The sequence below is a fragment of the Pituophis catenifer genome, unplaced genomic scaffold (genome assembly GCF_029215685.1).
Source record: "Pituophis catenifer annectens isolate HBS135680 unplaced genomic scaffold, rPitCat1.0.hap2 SCAF_2, whole genome shotgun sequence".
Taxonomy (NCBI): domain Eukaryota; kingdom Metazoa; phylum Chordata; class Lepidosauria; order Squamata; family Colubridae; genus Pituophis; species Pituophis catenifer.
The window spans coordinates 75,280,280-75,299,147 of NW_027256882.1; the positions used below are offsets into that span (position 1 = coordinate 75,280,280).

General features: G+C 38.4%; 1 protein-coding gene across 2 annotated transcripts in view; it reads right to left on the minus strand.

Annotated features, from left to right (window-relative positions):
* The window catches only part of CACNA1D (calcium voltage-gated channel subunit alpha1 D), a 225,277-nt gene that overhangs the window by 19,015 nt on the left and 187,394 nt on the right, over nt 1–18,868 (minus strand). For both annotated transcript variants that reach the window (XM_070936968.1, XM_070936969.1), the window contains 2 exons: nt 18,548–18,649; nt 13,693–13,823 (listed from right to left, as the gene is read on the minus strand). In XM_070936968.1, the coding sequence (XP_070793069.1) occupies nt 13,693–13,823; nt 18,548–18,649 (233 nt within the window). The remainder of the gene's footprint in view (nt 1–13,692; nt 13,824–18,547; nt 18,650–18,868) is intronic.

Consider the following 18,868-nt stretch of genomic DNA (forward strand, 5'->3'; position numbering starts at 1 on the left):
GGATAAAAACATGTCCTGTTTCCTTGGCGGTGCAATGAAGTACCTTGTTTATTTTTTTCTATAAATATAGAGCACTATGATTCTACAAGAAAGTCATAACTCACCCAAAATCAACCAGCACACACACACACACAAATACAAATCAAATTTCATAATGTAATAAGATAAGCACTATTTTGTTTCTTTCTCCACAATAAACCAAAAAATCCTGTGAAATAGCTTGTTTTCACTAGCTTCCCAAGAGAGAGGCCACCATACAGATCATTGGACGAAGGCTATTTCATACCTACTCTGGGGATCTGTAAGGTAGGTAGATGGCACGAAGGAGACATTCCTCAAGATATTTTAGGACCTAAGTATGTTTTCAACTGTCTAGTTGAAAACTAGCACACTTTGAATTATTCTTAGCCTATTAGTGACCAGTTCAGAACCTGAAACACTAATATTATTAGTACAAATTCTCTCATCTGCCAAAATGTAGGGTACTGTATTTTATACCAACCACATCTTCCAGGTAGTCTTCAAAGGTAATATATGTGTTACACCTTTATAAGATATTTCACCTGTCTATTCTAGAGGTAACATGGAATGTGATATTACTGCTGTGGCCTCTTTCTCCACAAAGTGACTCCTGGCACACTAACTAGAGTTGGGAAAAGACTTCAATACCTACAGGTTCCACCTATTTATCTACCAGTAGATAAAGAGGAAAATTAATGGTTTACAGCAAAGCATCAAAATATTAGTAATACTAATCATTTGTCGACAGAATAGAATGAAAGTAAATATAGGTAGTACATTCTGTGACTCATATTAACCCTGCCAGGTTTTAGTCAGATACTTTCAGAGACTTGATTGCATTTTTAAAAAGATTTTCCTTGTGATTCTTTTAGGGAAGAGGTAGCCAGGATAAGGAAAAAAACCCATCTCCATTAGTCTCCAAACTGTCCAGCCAACAACTCAAGTTAAAACAAATAAAACCATCAGGCAGCTAAAAAAAATTAGACTGCTTTAATGAATAGTAGAGAGGGGCTGCATTTGCACAAGCTTGAAAACACTTGTTCTGAACCATTTTCACCGAGTGCATAGCCTTACTATATATGTGAGTGTTACTGTGAGTGGATGATGTATATCTGTGTGTACATAATAGGAAATATATTTAAATTTCTGTAGTCTATATTTCAGCTTCATGCATAGCTTCAAAAATATATCCATCAATTCAAGTTTAACTCTGATTAAACTCTCCCCAGTATCATATATGGGATTTGGCCTTCAACTCCAAAATCCTTTACAGTATGAAAGGATGAAGGGGGCAGGGAACATTGGAAGTAAAGGAATAAGTAAGACTCAATGGCTGGGGAAAACCAATCCAAGCTAAATGAATTGCAGATTATGCTTCCAAAACAGAAGCATTTTCAACTTTCAAAGACTTCATCATAATTAATTAATTTATTTGATAGCCTAATTACTCTATCAGATCAAGAATGTCTTTCCAGTAGTTTTTGTAACACACAAGGTTATAACTTAAAAGTGACATGATAATTCACTGCAGCTGTGCTTTGGAAACATGCTAATACCAACTATTTACAATGACATTAATCATTAATACACCCACATTCCCCCGGCATAATTTCTGAAAAAACAAATATTGTTTTTCTTTTGAGAAAATAAAATACCAAATAAATAACACATTTGTTCTTTTAAATTTCCACAAATAGCTTTCATAGATAAAATGCATTTCATTATTAACAAGTGCCATGTTTATGTGATATATTGGTAATAAGAAACCATCCTCACATATACAGCTTTATAAGAATTATATTTACACCCTAATGCAAAGTTCTTAGAATCATAAAATCTAAATTTAAGATGTCTGAAATCAGGTTTAATTACTGCCAACTCATTTCCTCCTCTTTTCATATAAACAGTTAGATCTAGATAGGCGATATTTGCTAATGCACTTACAATAAAAGATAATAAACACACATATCTCTTATATACAAATATAGATGACTGAACTTATCTCTACAATAAATTCTAAACAATATTAAGGATCTATATTGGAAATTGTACTTAATGAATAACAATGAAATTTGAGCTGTCAGATGAAACAATAATCGCAGAGGAAATGCAACTTTCAAAATTTAAATAATAAAGCTCACCAAAACATTAATAATCAATAACTGGAGGAAATGCACCTAATATTTAATCCCAATGTCAGTGAATATTCAGGATTCTTCTACCCTTTCATTAAAATAAATGTTGCTTGCCTGACTTTAAAAAATTATTATTCTTTGTAAATTTTTTGAAAACAAAGTAGAAGCCAATCAACCAACTGCTATAAGACCTTAAAACAAATACAAATACCTTAAATAAGAGAAAGCTATCTTAATACTTTTTGATTTCACTTACCTGATTTGGTTTATATCATTGAAAAGAATAACTTACAAAGAATAACTACTAATAAAATACTGTATTATAATGCAGTATTAAACCAGTTAAGACACCCACAATTCCGGACCACACACAATCAAAATATTAAAACGTGGGACACCTACACTATAGCAGTGGATGTAAGAGACGTAGTAGTCAAGTCCAGAATCCACTGTAGCATTAGAATGCATAGAGTCCATCCTATCTCAGTGCCTAAAAGCTGTGTTCCCTTCACATTCTTATACAAAGAGATCTGTGTTCTATTATTAAAACCTGTTCAGCTGAGCTTGATGTGAGCCCAGTATGAACATTGCAGGCCAATGAAGTAAAAGCACAATGACGTACAACCCCCATTTGCATTTGATAACCATTGAAAACCTCTTTGGAATGTCATCATTATATGTTATTACTCTTATGGTAGCTAATTGAGGGTTATAGATACTGCACAAAAATAGCAAAGCTTTGTTAAATAGAATTGCACTTGATATTTTACAAACTGCAATGCCTTTATCTTTTATTTTACTCTGCAGTCAGCCAGGTGTATTAATTTGTGTGTACTCTGTATGGCACGGTCTATTAATGGACACCTGTCAGAAGCACTTGCCATTCATGTATGCACTGCTGATTGCTAATTTTGATAATGCTATTATGAATGTTTATTGAAAATATTCTTCCCAACTCAAACATTGGACCACAATTTCCTTTTACCCAGGAAATGGCCTAATTGATTGGGATTGACAGGAACAACATGGTTGGTGGCTACCAGGTTAGGAAAACAAACAAATCTATCATTAAATTAAAGCAGAAGATTGCCAAACTTCTTAGTTACAGGAAAATTAATTTTGATGTGAAGTTGTAGGTGTTGTCACAAAACGGCTTCATTGCAGATACAGAACTCCCAGTTCGGAAAACATACTGGTGAGAGACCTATTGTCTGTCCCTCAAATGGTATTTCTTATCTCCAATTTATCATTGCCCTTTCCTAAACAATACTTCCAAGCAACATCCTTGACTTTGAAAAGTCAAGTGGGGTTGCTTAGTAAGGCTTGAGATGTTGCTGCAACTTTCATTTGGGCACAGATTAATAGTTTTCAATTTAATGCACTTCCTGTGTATTCTTTAGATTACAGGTTTATGTAAATCAGTGGTTTGGAGGGAATCTTGAATAACATATCAAAGTTCAAAGATCCTATCAATGTTATTCTTATATTAATTTCTTCTGTATTTCTTTTCCTGGATTCTATTGAAATGCAGTAAGTAAGTAAGTAAATAAGATGACTTTCTTCAAAAATACAATTTTTCCACACTACATACTGTTACACATAATGAGCATATTGAAGGAAATGTATTACATAAATCATAATCATTCAAGAACACCTTCTTGTATTTCTGAGAATTTCCCCAATTTCTCACCATGCTTTCTTGAGAAAATCTACTTCCTACTAGATTAGATCTCTCTGTCTGTAGATCTGTAGATTTTCACAGTGGCTGTATCTTTTGATGGTGCTGTGCTTTTTTTAAAATACTAAACAGACAAAACCTAATATAAACTACAAAAAATAAAAAGGATTAAAAAATAAAAAGTAGAAAATGAAGAAAAAGAAAGAGAAAAATAGAAAAAATATAGCAAACAAAAAGGATGACTTCTCCTTTTATCACAAGTTTAAGCAATTTTAACAATTTATCACTTCTCGTAAAGTCAGTGGTGGGATTCAAGTAATTTAACAACTGGTTCTCTGCCCTAATGATTTCTTCCAACAACCAGTTTGCCAAACTGCTCAGAAAGTTAGCAACTGGTTCTCCTGAAGTGGTGCGAACTGGCTGAATCTCACCACTGATTAAAGTACAACTATTTCTTCATCCCATGTTTCATCTTTTATCTATAAACATATCCTTAAAACCTTGTCATTCAGTTTTAATCAGGGTTACAAGAAATAACACCTATTTCAATTAAATAAAACCATTTTGATCAAATAAACCCATGTTATATTCCTTCCTTTTACTTTTAGCAATCTTGAACTTTAATCCCTTCAAATAATGTTCTAGAGCATTTCCCCCCTCCCCTTCATTTTTTTTTTATGCTTTTCACAAAATCCTTCCGAAGTTTAACAGGCTTCCTTTGTAAATCCAATTAAGTCCCTAGGGGGAGAAGGGCGGTATATAAATTCAAATATAAAAATAAATAAATTATCCAAGTTGATCTTTCAGTTGCTATTTGTATATCCCTGTTAATTATGAAAACATCAGCCAGTTTCACTTGTATATAGCATCTTTTTCCACATCATTCTTATAATCTGTCATTTTAAAATCCATTTTCAGACCAATCTGTCTTATTTAGTAACTTGTTCCTGTTCTTCAGAATTTAGTAATGGAGACTTTTAAGATTAACTTCTGAGTCCGTTGTTTAAAAATAGCTTTCATCACATCTTATGTTAAAGTATTTTGCTCCATTCTATGTTAATATGTTAAATGTAAATGTTTTTTCTCCTTTAATTGTAATTTTTAGTTCCTTCTAGCACCCTCTAATGTCCAACATTAAAATTCCCATCTTATCATGTTTTTTTAAAGAATTCAAAACAATAGCATTTTCCCTTGGGAACAATTCTTATAATTAATTTCAAAATCTTGTTTGAAATCCACCTGGACCCTTAGTCCATTTATAAATTTCCAAAATCATGTTCCAATTACCCTTTTGTTGTATATTCCAAAAAGATATTTTTAAAAAATATTAAACTTACCTTTAAATTTATTTCACTGATTAAAAGAAATTCACCTAGTGCATATTAAAGCTTGTCGATCAAAAGGTTCTTAATAGTTGAAAAGCAGTTAAAAAGCAATTTCCAAAAGTGATTAAGAAATGAGATTTAGCAGAATTTGTTTCCATAAGGCTACATTGCAGATATGAGCTTAATGGAAATCCCTTGACAAGCAGCTGCTTAGCTCATGAGCTGACTGCAGAAACCTCCATTCCTGCAGTTTACTCATGAGAAACAGCTATCCAGATGCAGGTCAATCTCATCACAAGGCTGTCTCCACTCCTTTCGAGACATCTGCTTCATCATGAATCCTCCCTAGAAGCTTGGCTTTAAGGGATTTCTGCTGAACTGAATCCACTCAAGGGTTTCTAGTTTTTATCAGTCTGGCGTTAAAGCTCTCCTTCCACCTCAGAAATGGAAGTTAGTTGGTAAGTTTTAATGGGTTTTTTTAAAAATCAGGAGTGGATGATGATGTCATTTGTATAGTATGTTGTTATTTCTGATAAACCTTAATGGACTTTTGCTGATTAAGATGGAGTGATGAAACGTTAAAGATTTTACTGTAGAGAATGGGGTCAGTTATGGGGTTCTTTTTCCCTTTAGGACAGGGGTGTCAAACTCAAGGCCCGTGGGCTGGCCCACAGGGCCACCCTGGAAACAGCAAAAGACCAGCCTGCATTGCCTCTGCCAGCAAAAATGAAGCTTAGGAAGCTCCATTTTTGGCTGCGATGGCCTCCTGCAGCCCTCTGAAAATGGCGCTCATGTGCAGCCCCTCTGAGCTCTGTTTTCATTGGCAAGGGGTTCAGGAGGCTGTCACGGCCGAAAACAAATGATGTTGAGCTGACATGGGTTCAGCTGGCCATGCCCATCCCAGCCACACCCACCTGGCCCCCCAATATCAAACACAACCCTGATGTAGCCCTCAATGAAATCGAGTTTGACACCCCTGCTTTAGGAGATGGTCATACTTGCAGGGAAGAGTCTTCTTTTTATTTCTTTTTTACTCTGCACTTTTCTCCTTTCCTTTTTTTCTTTTTAATATATTTTTACTCTAGAGTATATTAACTAGCTATATTAACTAAGCTAGGCTTCTTTGTGTTTTCACTGAGCCATCTGAATGGTTTCATATATGATAGTGATCTGGAAGAAGTTATTGGTGCCACAGGAGAATGCAAAAAATGAAGATTTTTTAAAATAACATTTCCTTCAGTATTAATTTGGATTAGAATCTTTTTAAAAATAATCTGAGTTTTGCATTTTAAAGGTGATGTCTGATGCTTACAATAAACTATTACAACAAGATTTCAGACCGAATGCTGTGGTCAAAGAATATTCCACAAGCTCCTGAACAAAATACACCCACGGCTGTGTATCACGGAGAAAACTCAGACAGTTTGAGCAGCCTTACTTCTTTTTCCCTTCAAGGTTATTCTTAAATATTTGATCAGTAGCCAAGACAATGAACAACACAGAACTGGAAGAAATATCATCAACTAATTTATGATTCACCTTCAGAAGAAACAAATAGTTGTACATAAAAAAATTGAAATATTTGTTCACTGTACAGTATGTCTTGCAATACTGATTGTTGTTTTTTTTTTAAATCACAGGTGGTGCCAACTTCTGGTACAGAGCAACAAATATATGTTTCAGAAACATAACGAATCTCCATACTGCAACCAAAAAATCTGAATATTGCCTTTCTTTGTAACTTAAACATCCAAGCAATATACATTCCAGCTAAAATATAGTGTCATCCTTCATTTTAAATGAAAAACAAAATTGTAATAAAGGAACCACTAGTCCAGGGCTGTTAACTCTTGGCCTATGGGCCGGATGCATCACGTGCCGGCCATCCCCACACCCCATTTAGCAAAGGGGGCAAAAGTCCCAATACATCACGTGATGCCGCCGAGACGACGTGAGTTTGACACCCCTGCACTAGGAAAAAATAGCTAGTCATTTTAGCTAAAAAATAAAAAAAAATAGCTAGCTAGTAAAGATGGCTACTAGAAAAAAAAGCACTACTCTAGCACCTGCTAGAGATTTAATTAATTTAATTTAATTAATTAAATTTATATGCCGCCCCTCTCCGAAGACTCAGGGCAGCTCACATTTAAAAAATCATTATAAAAAGACATTGAAAAATTAAAAACATTAAAAACTCATTCACACCATTCATGGCCGGATCTCGCCAGATCACAAGAGCAAGATCAACGGCCCCAGGCCTGCCGGAAAAGCCAGGTCTTCACCGCTTTTCGGAATGCCAATAGGGCAGGGATGGTCCGAACCTCAGGAGGTAACTGGTTACAGAGAGCTGGGGCAGCCACAGAAGGCCCTCCCACAATATCGGCCCACCAGCCAATATTGTTTAGCTGACAGGACCCAGAGGAGATCAACTCTGTGGGATCTTACTGGTCGCTGGGAGCTATGCGGCAGAAGGCGCTCTCGAAGATAACCTGGCCCTGAGCCATGTAGGGCTTTAAAGGTAATAACCAACACCTTGAATTGTGACCGGAGACCAATAGGGAGCCAGTGCAGCTCACCAAGAATTGGTGTAATGTGGGTGTACCTAGGTGCACCCACGACAGCTCGCGCAGCTGTGTTCTGGACCAACTGTAGTCTCCGAACACTTTTCAAGGGTAGCCCCATGTAAAGCGTGTTGCAATAATCTAACCGTGAGGTGACAAGGGCATGAGTGACTGTGAGGAGAGCCTCCTGATCCAAGTAGGGTCGCAATTGGTGCACCAGGCGAACCTCTGCAAAGGTCCCCCTAGCCACAGCAGTCAGATGTTGCTCTAATCTTAGCTGTGAGTCTAGGAGATCACCCAAATTGCGAGCCCGTTCTAAGGGGGACAATTTCTCCCCCCCCCAGAACCAAGGATGGACAATCGACATAGTCTTTAGGAGGCAATACCCACAGCCACTCGGTCTTGTCTGGGTTAAGTCTGAGCCTGTTGACTCCCGTCCAGACCCTCACAGCCTCCAGGCACCGGCACATCACATCCACTGCATCACTGAATTGACGTGGGGTAGAGATATACAGCTGGGTATCATCCGCATATTGCTGATATCTCACCCCGTGTTGTCAGATGATTTCATGTAGATGTTAAATAGGAGGGGAGAGAGGACCGAGCCCTGAGGCACCCCGCAAACGAGGGGCCTAGGGGTCGACCTCTGTCCTCCTACCAACACAGATTGTGACCGGCCAGAGAAATAGGAGAACCACCGTAACACGGTGCCTCCCACTCCCAGCTCCCTTAGATATCCCAGAAGGATACCATGGTCAATGGTATCAAAAGCCGCTGAGAGGTCAAGTAGCACCAAGATGGAGGAATGACCCCCATCTCAGGCTCACCAGAGATCATCCATCAGCATGACCAAAGCAGTTTCCATGCTGTAGCCAGGCCTGAAGCTAGACTGAAAAGGGTCTAGATAATCCGTTTCCTCCAATGACCACAGGAGCTGAAGTGCCACCACTTTCTCTACAACCTTTCCCACAAAGGATAGGTTGGAGACTGGACGAAAGTTCTTTAATTCTGCTGGATCCAGGGAAGGCTTCTTGAGGAGGGGCCTTACAACCACTTCCTTTAATGGTTGCGGGAAGGCCCCTTCCCTCAAGGACGTGTTAACTAAAGCCTGGAGCCAGCCTCGTGTCACCTCCCTGCTGGCCAAAACCAGCCAGGAGGGGCACGGGTCCAACAAACAAGTGGAGGAACCCATCGCTCCTACAGCCTTGTTCACTTCCTCAGGAGTCACAGGCTCAAACTCATCCCACACAATGGGACTAAGACCTGCCCCCGTCATCTCAGTCGGAATTGCCCAATCAGAGTCCAGGTTCATCCGAATCTGAGCAACTTTATCCGACAGAAACTGCACAAACTCCTCAGCTCTACCCTGCAAGGGCTCCTCCACTCCCCCTACATTAAGGAGGGAGGGAGTCACCCTAAATAGGGCAGCTGGGCGTGAATCAGCGGATGCAATAAGTGCGGAAAAATGTGAGCATTTTGCCACCCGTATCACCACTAAATAAGTCCTAATAAAGGCTCTTAAGAGTGTTCGGTCAGATTCGGAGTTACTGGTCCTCCAGCGTTGCTCTAGACGTCTCTTCTGGCGCTTCATCTCCCGGAGCTCTTTGGTAAACCAGGGAGGTTTCCTGGATCCACCACCATGGAGAGGTCACAAAGGCGCAATCCGGTCCAGTGCCCCAGATGCTGCCCTATTCCAGGCAGCCACCAGGGACTCAGCCGGACTGTGGACAAGGGAGTCAGGTATCTCCCCAAGTTCCTTTGGAACCCTTCAGGGTCCATTAGGCGCCTGGGGCGGAACCACTTAATTGGCTCCACCTCCCTGCAATGGAGGAGTAACGCCCTGAAGTCTAACCTCAGCAGGAAATGATCTGACTACGACAAGGGAGAAGCATCTGTACCCCTTAATTCCAGATCATATCTCCACTGCCCCAAGAGAAACATCAGGTCAAGTGTGTGTCCCCCCCCTATGAGGCGGACCCTGAACTACTTGGGTCAGGTCCATGGTTGTCATGGAAGCCATGAACTCCTGAGCCGCATCTGAGGATTCACCAAGTGATGGCAAATTGAAGTCCCCCAGTACCATAAGCCTGGGGAACTCCACCGCCAGCCTGTCTACTGCCTCTAGCAGCACAGGCAGGGCTGTCATAACACAGCTGGGAGGCAGGAACGTCAACAACAAGCCCAACTGAGCCCGTGAGTCCAACCTCAAGAGGAGAGACTCACACCCAACAATCTCAGAGGCAGGGATCCTGTGAGGGCAAAGACTCTTCCGGACAATAGCTGCCACTCCTCCACCCCTTCCCTGGAGTCGCGGCTGATGCAATATCTGGAACCCATCTGGGCACATCTCTGAGAGTGGCACACCCCCTCTCCTGGCCCAGCCAGGTCTCAGTTATGCATGCCAGGTCAGCTCCCTCCTCCAGGATTAAGTCCCGAACGAGGGGGGCCTTGTTAACAACAGACCTGGCATTAAATAGCAGCAGCCTGAGGCCAAGGCCCTGACATCCCAAGTCACCAGGTATACGAGGCGAGCCCGGTGAACCAGAACCAGAGGGGCTGGAACAAGTAATCGCTTTGAGACAGTGAGTCCTAGTTCCCCGAGAGCGGCCTACCCCTCGGCTCCTGCCATATCTACCTCTCCCAGCAATAACTGCAATACTCCAGCTCCCCAACACCCTAGAGATCCCCTCCCCCACCTCAATGGCCCCCTTCCTCCCCGGCAGGCGAGGCACCCCACTCATACCGAGCCGGGGGTCATATCTGAGCCCCCATCTGCTTCTGTTTGCACATTCAGCAGAGGGGGCTCCATACCCTGCTCCTGACTCCCTCATTCTCCCTGAATTCAGCCACTCCAAACCCATTCCTTCCATCAAATCTATCCCAACACCCTCACACATACACACCCGCACACCCTCCCCAAGATAAAATTAATGTATTGAGCAAAAAGATATCAGTGAGTTAAAAGAGACTCCACCGATGGCTTGAGAGCAGCCACATATTGAGGTATCCCAGCAAACAGCGGGTGCCCTCCAGCCGTTGAACCTTGGTCCCGTCCAGTCCTTTCCAAAAGCCGACATTGTTGATATTGTTGATTAACCACTGGTACTACTGTCCAAGACTCAACTCTATATTTTTCATATGATCTGCTGTAGGAAGCCGTTTTCACTATTATGTGACTAAGTCCTAATCCCTAGGGGTTCAATTGTAACCATTCCTCAGTTAGACTCAGCTAATGCACACTCAGTGCCCTTTGGCCTCATAGGGGCATTTCCATTGTTAATTTAACTGCATTGAGAGTTTTGTCTTTTAAACTGCCATCACCAGAATATCTTGCAATTGTTGTGGTTATAAAATAAAGGAATTTCACTATCTACCGTGTTTCCCTGAAAATAAGACCCTGTTTTATATTTTTTTGAACCCTGAAATAAGCGCTTGGCCTTATTGCCATGCGCTCAAAAGCCCAATTGGGCTTATTATCAGGAGATGTCTTATTTTGGGGGAAACAGGGTATCAACAACTATTTGTTCTGAGACCCAGTGTTCTATTTGATCCCATTTATAAATACTGGTTGCAAGGAAATGACAGCAGAAAAAGGTATGTCTCATCTTTCAGGGTTTTTTTTTAGCACTCAGACGCAATTAGTTGGCTATGACTTGAGTCGTGGCTTGATCTATCAGGGAGCCATTTTCAAGCTCTAACTCCTGCCACCTGTTTCTATAGCCAATAGATGATTTAAAACTGAAAATGTCCAATATTAACTTTCACAGTTTGGCAATCAGCCAAAGAATCAGAATGGGAAAAGAAGATTTAATTACCACTTCACCCATCCAGATGGTCTTCAATTCAAGAGCAATTATGAAAGAAGAAATACAGGCCCTATTTACATGAATATCCATTTCTAGAGCATTCATGTAAAAATGTAAAAAATATAATAAGCTAAGGATCCTACAGGTCCAATAAAATCTTTTCACTTCCTAGTAATGCTGCTTCAGAAAAGAAAACTCGGTCTTTAGCATACTGAACTTCTTTAAATAGTTCCCAGTTCAGCTAATAATTAAAAAAAAAAACAAGATGGAATCCAGTGGTGAAATGTAAAATTTGTTACTACCAGTTCTGTGGGCGGGGCTTGTGGGAGGTAATGTGACTGGGTGGGCGTGGCCAACTTTTTTTTTTACTTTTAAAAGCATTTTTTCTACAACCTTAAGAGGTTGCAGAAAAAATGCTTTTAAAAGCCTCTGACGATCCCAGCTGAGCTGCATGATCATCAGAGGCTTTTTTTTACTTTTAAAAGCATTTTTTCAGCCGAAGAGGTTGTAGAAAAAATGCTTTTAAAAGTAAAAAAACCAAGCCTCTGATGATCACGTGGCTCAGCTGGGCGTGGGGGGGGGCAGGGATTTTTGCTACCGGTTCTCTGAACCACTCGCCACCATCTCTACCGGATCGGGCGATCCGGTCCGAACCGGGAGCATTTCACCCTGATGTGATCCCCAAAATGACTGAAATGAAAATAACCTTTAGAAAAGTAGTCATATATATATATTAAAAAAAAGCTGGAGATAATTGAATCATCAGATTTCTAGTTATGAAGCATATATTCTGGTTATGCTATTTGTATTACACCAATTGGATCATATAATTTAGACACATCTCCAGAATGATACATTTAATAAAAGAAATAGATGGAAGCAACAAAAATAGTCGTGAACAAAAATTACATCTGAACATATCAACATGTGTGCAGGTCTGCCCTTCATTGCCCTCACATTCCTGTCCAGTTCTGGATTTTGCCAGTGTGGGATATTAAAGGAGCAGGAGCCCAGAAGCAACTTTTCGTGGTTATAGAGAGATCTTGAGAATGTATAATTTGAAGAAGGGAGCCAAGCTTTTTTGCTTGCCCAATTCTCTTTAAAAACTTCAACCATAAAAAGTTGCCACCCAACCAATTCTGCATTTGATTTTTTGAAATCCTTCCATCTTTGGCTGCTGGCTGGGCTGGTAGCTAATATCATACTTCATCCCTGACAATGAACTAGAATCTGCCATCTTCTTTAAGGATAGCAGGCTACCTTATGAACTGCAGGGCAAGCTTCCTAACACAATCTGATATTTCACTGGTTGCCTCCCAGGATTTGCTTCCTGAGAAGGCTTCCTCATTTTGCCCAAGGGTAGGGCCATCTCTACTTCTAGCACACCTTGAACCAAAGCTTTATCTCCTTTGCCAAACAATGCTTCACAAGGAGCTCTCTTTACGTCCTTATCTTTCAGCAAATGGGAATGGGATAAGTGGAGGCCAGTTTTTTCTATTGGATGATCATGTCCATAGACTTCACACATTGGTGGAGAGATATATGTAAACAGAAAACCCCTTGCTCAGATTTATTAAAGCTTCTATACAACCGTACTCATCTGTTCTTAGAACATACAGCATTGTGTCCATGTGGATTTAATTAATGGGATGCTTTCTTCCAACATCTTATAGTGGAGCTATTATATTGCTGTTTAGGAAGGAGTGCAGATGAAAATAAGTGTGGTAATTCCATGTACATTCACAGTATTTGGAGGTGTCTGTTTTCCCTCGAGGGACACTTTCAAGCTTCTTTTTTCCTATTGTCAATGTAGATTTCTGGTTCTTCTGAGATCTTCACGTATGCAGAAGACAGTTCATATAGAAAGGTTACTTATATACCATTTAAATTCACGTAGAACCCGACTCTCATACATGATGTTGTGGAGATTGGCATCTTAAAAATGTAAAACCTACCTTCATCCTATCTGCGGTGGCTTCTATAAATATTCTTCACTTACCTTTCAACCCACAGAAAAATAAGATTACTCCTCTTAATGTTGAAGGGCCCAGGCATCATTACAAAGAACAGTCCTTGTAGCATTGCTGACTGCACCTACAGCCATTTACCTGTGGTTATTAATAAACTTGCAAGATGGTTAGTTAAAGTGTAGGAAAACAAAGTCACCTGTAATGCAACGGTGGTGTTCTTTGCAGGGTATTTTCCCACCAGTCCTTGTTCTTTCCGTTTCTTGAATTTCCTAAAGTAGTCCTGTATCAGAAAGGTGGCATAGAACTTCCCCACGGTTACCTCATCATCTAAATGAACAGACCAGAGAGATGTCTCCCACCTCAGCGCATTTCATTAAAAGCCAATATATACTCTATCCAAGTGAGAAAAAAATGTGATTGGTGCTCTGTGCATTAGGGTTCTGGCTTATAACAAGGCAACCTGAATCTAGCATAAAGCAATGTTTAACAGGCAAACTCGGCTAAGCAGTAGAAGCAGATAAGTGAACTATGTCTTATGAAAGGAAAATAAATTATTTTATTAGAATTCAAAGAGGAAGCAGTTCTTTTAAGAGGCTGATGGACCCGAAATACTTTCATCCATTTAAATCAAATTGCTACAATAAGAGCATCCTGGAAAATTCTCAGGTTTATTTGGACTTGGTCCTTTTAAAGGAGGGATGTGCAAGTTTTTAGGCAAGAGCTGCATGTTGGAGATGGTAAAATCTAAATTTAATTAAACAGCTAAATGGACAATTTCCCCTCCATGTCAAAAAAAATTGTAATTTCACTATCAAAATTTTATGGGGCTGCATGTAGCTTTGACATTATTGATAAAAGGAACTTATTTTTATAACAAAATCAAATATGTCCAGTTATTGTTATTCACCTAACTTTCTAAACTATTGAGTTGCTATGTAGGTTTTCTCTGAGTGAAAATACTCAGCCAATTATAGTCATATAAAATAAAGTGGCAGGTATCAAAAATCAGGTTTTGGAGCAAATGCTACTATCTTAAATTAATGTCCTTACACTGGAAGCTTTGCTTCATGGGGTCTTTAGGAAGATTTTACAATGGAATACAAAAGAATTTTGGCAGATGTTAGTTTCCAATAACTGGATATGTTGAATAGCATTATGACCATTAAAAGATATTACTCATGAGTGATCATTTCAGGAACAAGTTAATTTCTACGCTTGGCTCACAGTGAGATTCCCATTGCTCTACTCTTATTCCTCACTGACAAGCTCCAGATCTCTGCATGGCCTTCCACACTTTGGTGATGATTTGAAGGTACAAAAGGGACAGTTTTTCTGAAAACTGTGAACAGTTTCTTTGAATTACCGGTGTTATAATCAAATATTGTGTTTTGCTACCATATCTGATTCTGATTTCAGAAAAGAGATTTTTTAAAAAAATCATCCATGTTACTTTTTACATTATGGACAATTACAAAGCATTTCATTGCAAGATGGCCAGAAATAATGTTATTATTCTGGTTAGATTAACATTACTACCTATAGAGCAAACCCATATTTTATAACATATTTTATATTATGCTCCATTAGAAGAGTTAGAAGAACAACATTTAAGATTTAAAGTCGCTTGGTTGGGAGTCCAGTCTGTTCCATGCTGTCTCTTAAATAGCATTGCTGAGCCTGATCTTATCATGTGACAAAATATCATTTGAAAAGGTCCTCATCAACCTCCTGTGACAATGGAAGCTTAGAAGTCCTAGCAATTCAAAGTCAGGTCATTTTTTTTTTCTTTAAATCGTCATGGTTATTTAACTATATTTGAAAAGGATGAGAGCACCTAATGTGTAATCTACCTTGGAAACTATTTTCTTAAAATGAATCTGATTGAGACTATACCTGAATTAACTTCTCCTCTGAACCACTAAAATGCCCACAGAATAGTTGCACTGAATGTTCCCCTGTCCATATAAACAGAATCCTTCAGAATTTAGTTCAGTAGAAAATCATGCAATAGTGACATGCATTTTCAACCTACAGAAAAAGGAATTCATGAAATGATAAGAATTTGATTCTTTGATTAGGCCAACTGCCTGTATGTTCTGTCCTGATTGGTGATGCCTATATTAATCTAATATGTCGAAGATGACAGCAACTGACAAAGTACCTTAAGGACTATCTTTGAATAAAAGATGGTGCTAAAACTTGGATGTCATAAAAGTAATAAAAGAAAAGAAAACTGCACACAGATCTGATACTGGTAGTGGTTAAGGTACCAGGTTAGAAAGCAGAAGACTATGAATTTAAGTCCCACCTTAGCCATGAAAGTGAATTTGGGCCAGTCATTCTATCTCAACCCATCTGACAGGGTTGTTCTTGTGGGGAAAATAGAAAGAAGTCATGTTGGTTATCTTTGCTGCTTTGAGTTATTTTTTGTAAAAATAATACAAATAAAAAAAAATATTAAGATAATTATGAGCTTATGAAAAAAACTTCTTTTCAAAAAGTTCTCAAACTATTAATTTTAATAAGGGAATGCTATTTAAAATGGATTTCAGAGGACTAAGAAATAAACTAAATGGGACAAAATACTTTGTACACTATAATAGACAAACATGCCTTAAGCTGACCTATCAGAATATGTTTTTTTTCTGATGTATAAGCATGTTTGAAAGTGGATATTCACAAATCCGTATTTCCACATTCACCTGCCTTTGTTTGCAATTTCTTGCTTGTAGTAGAACAGCAGATATGCAAACATGGACCCTTTCTTAGTTTCTTAATTTGGGCCCAGTATACATTGTTTGGTACGTGAAGGGGAACAGCTAGGAAGAAGTGGGTGTAGAAGAAACAGAGCTGATATGTACATGAAAAAATATTAGAAGGGAATGAATTTCAACAAAACAAGTATGGAAGAAAAAAGAGAATATTAGATAGGTGTCAGTGTGCTTGGAAAAGAGTTAAGAATAGGGGCATTAAAAGAAACCTTGGAATAAAACAGACGAATGGCTTCTAGTGGGGTTTTCTTCCTATTATCGTTCATTTTGAACTACATTTTTTGCAATGTAACTTGTCACATGATATTCCAATCACTTTTAGTCTCTTTTGAGGTATTAATAAATTAAGAAAATTAGTAGATTTAATGCTAATAGTATCTAAAAATATCTAATACCTTCTTGTACTAGTATTTCTTATTCCGTAACTCTGCTTATTATTGAGAAATGGTGAAATGACTGTAACATTTAGTCTGTTTAGGTCTTGTCTGAGAGAGATAATGCATATTGAAACTAATGAAATAATGTGACCTAATTTAACATAGATTAAAAACTTTGGTCTGTCCAATATATGTCCTATATTCATCTATTTTCATTCTAAGCCATTGGTCTGATCTGAAATATAAACCAGTATAATTCACAAAGTTTTTTTCAGATTATGATGTTGCTTAAACTGAAGCTATATAATCTTGAACTTACTTCAGGTTCATGAGAATCTGCAAGCTTGCTTTTCTATAGGTTTGTTTTTATTTCATATTCCCAGATTATTATGACGTCCTTTCCTTTTTCATGATCCTTATACTCTGATTTCACTGTGCTTGTGAATTTAGTGTTGCACGAAAATTTGACAGTCTTCTGTTTCCTACATTTTAATGACAACTTTTGTGCCTTTGCTTTAGGCAGGTTTGGTCACTCATCTTGTCACAATACATTGTTATCATTTTGTACACGGTGATGCAATTGTGCTGAACTCTCTAACTCCACTTTAAAGAAAGCCTGCATTGTGTGTTAGGTCTGAATCATATACTCAGTAAAAGGTTCTTCATGCTCAGTTTAGACAGCCATGGCTTGCTATTCTGAAGCATGTCTCTGTATTTCAATAAAAAGAGGGGAATGAAGCTGGCCAGAGGCAACACTGATTCCATGCCACCACCCTAAAACAGAATTGCTTCAGAATATTCTGAAAAGACTGATAGTTGAAAGGAATAGAGGCTGCAGAAAAAGCTCAAGCACATCGTTACAACAAAAGCAAACTCATCTAGGCCATGCAAGAAATCAGCTGTGCGGCTAGAAAAAAGCAGAAGGGAACATAGAAATGTCATTTTAAATGTGCAGTATTTCTTCTTTGGACAGTTGGCATTGCTTGGCATTGTCCCATCCCACCCTGAATCTGAGTTGTCAGTTGCCAGGGGCTTCTTCTGGGCTGGCTGAAAAGTAGGACAGCTAAACATGCTCTTTCTTTTTGTCTGTCTCTCTCTCTCTCCTGAAATACTAAGGAGGTCATCTTTGGAGGGAGGACAGAATTCAGTACCTTCAGCAGTTAAGTAATTTTTAAAAACCTAAACCAGAGTAATCTTGAAGGGTGCAATAATACTAAAGAAGTACAGCAAAGTATAAACATTTTAGAAGATGAACTCCAATAGCTGGGTCTCTTCAATGTCTGACAGCAGCCGTAGATGTTTTCTAACTATGCAAGAGATCCTGCACTTTTAAAATGAAAACAGCAAATCAGAACATCACCCGCAGTCAACACTTTATCACTGTATCTATCAACAAGTATATAGCCATCCATATATAGTTAATATGTACATTTGCATTTAACCTAGATGCATAATTTCATTTAAATCAATCATAACTTTCCTAGTTACATAGTTCTAGCTAATATACTAACATTAGCGGCTTGTTTACTCTGTATTTCTTAATAAAATTATTTACTCTTGATTAACTATTTTCTTAAATTTTGGAAGCAATTTAGTTTACCTAATCATTTTGTGTTGAAGGAGAATAAATGAAAGAATGGCTCACAAATTTTAGACTAAATTCCAAATTTAAATGAATTAGTGAAGATAATAAAGGCTTATTATTATTCTGAAGCCTATAAATTGAAAGGTTTATGTATAAAGGAAGTTTAAATTCTTTATTTCAGAATGCTATGTGTTTTACTGTAAATTAGTATCTAAAACTTTACTATCTTGTCACTTAGTTAACATTAGCATACTGTTATAGTATTTTTCTGTGTTTTGTATTTAAAATGCAGAAGCTATAGGAAATCATGTTACTAACCACCAGCAGGAGGAACAACTTGGTCCAGGAGCTTCATACTAGTTTTCTTCCAAATTTTCTTTATGACTGCCCTGAGTTCTTCATTTGCTTGCTCTAAATTTCCTGAGGAGAATGAGAAGGAAGGAAGAAAGGAAGAAAGGAAGGAATTATATATATTAATATAAACTAAACTAAAGAGCAAAATGTCAGTATCTCTACACATGGTTGGGATCTCTACAGCTAAGCCAAAGTTAAATGAAGTTTCCACAAAAGGTCAATAGCTTTGACACTAGTTTACTTTGCTTTTGCTTTGGGACAACATAACATAGTCAAATATGACAC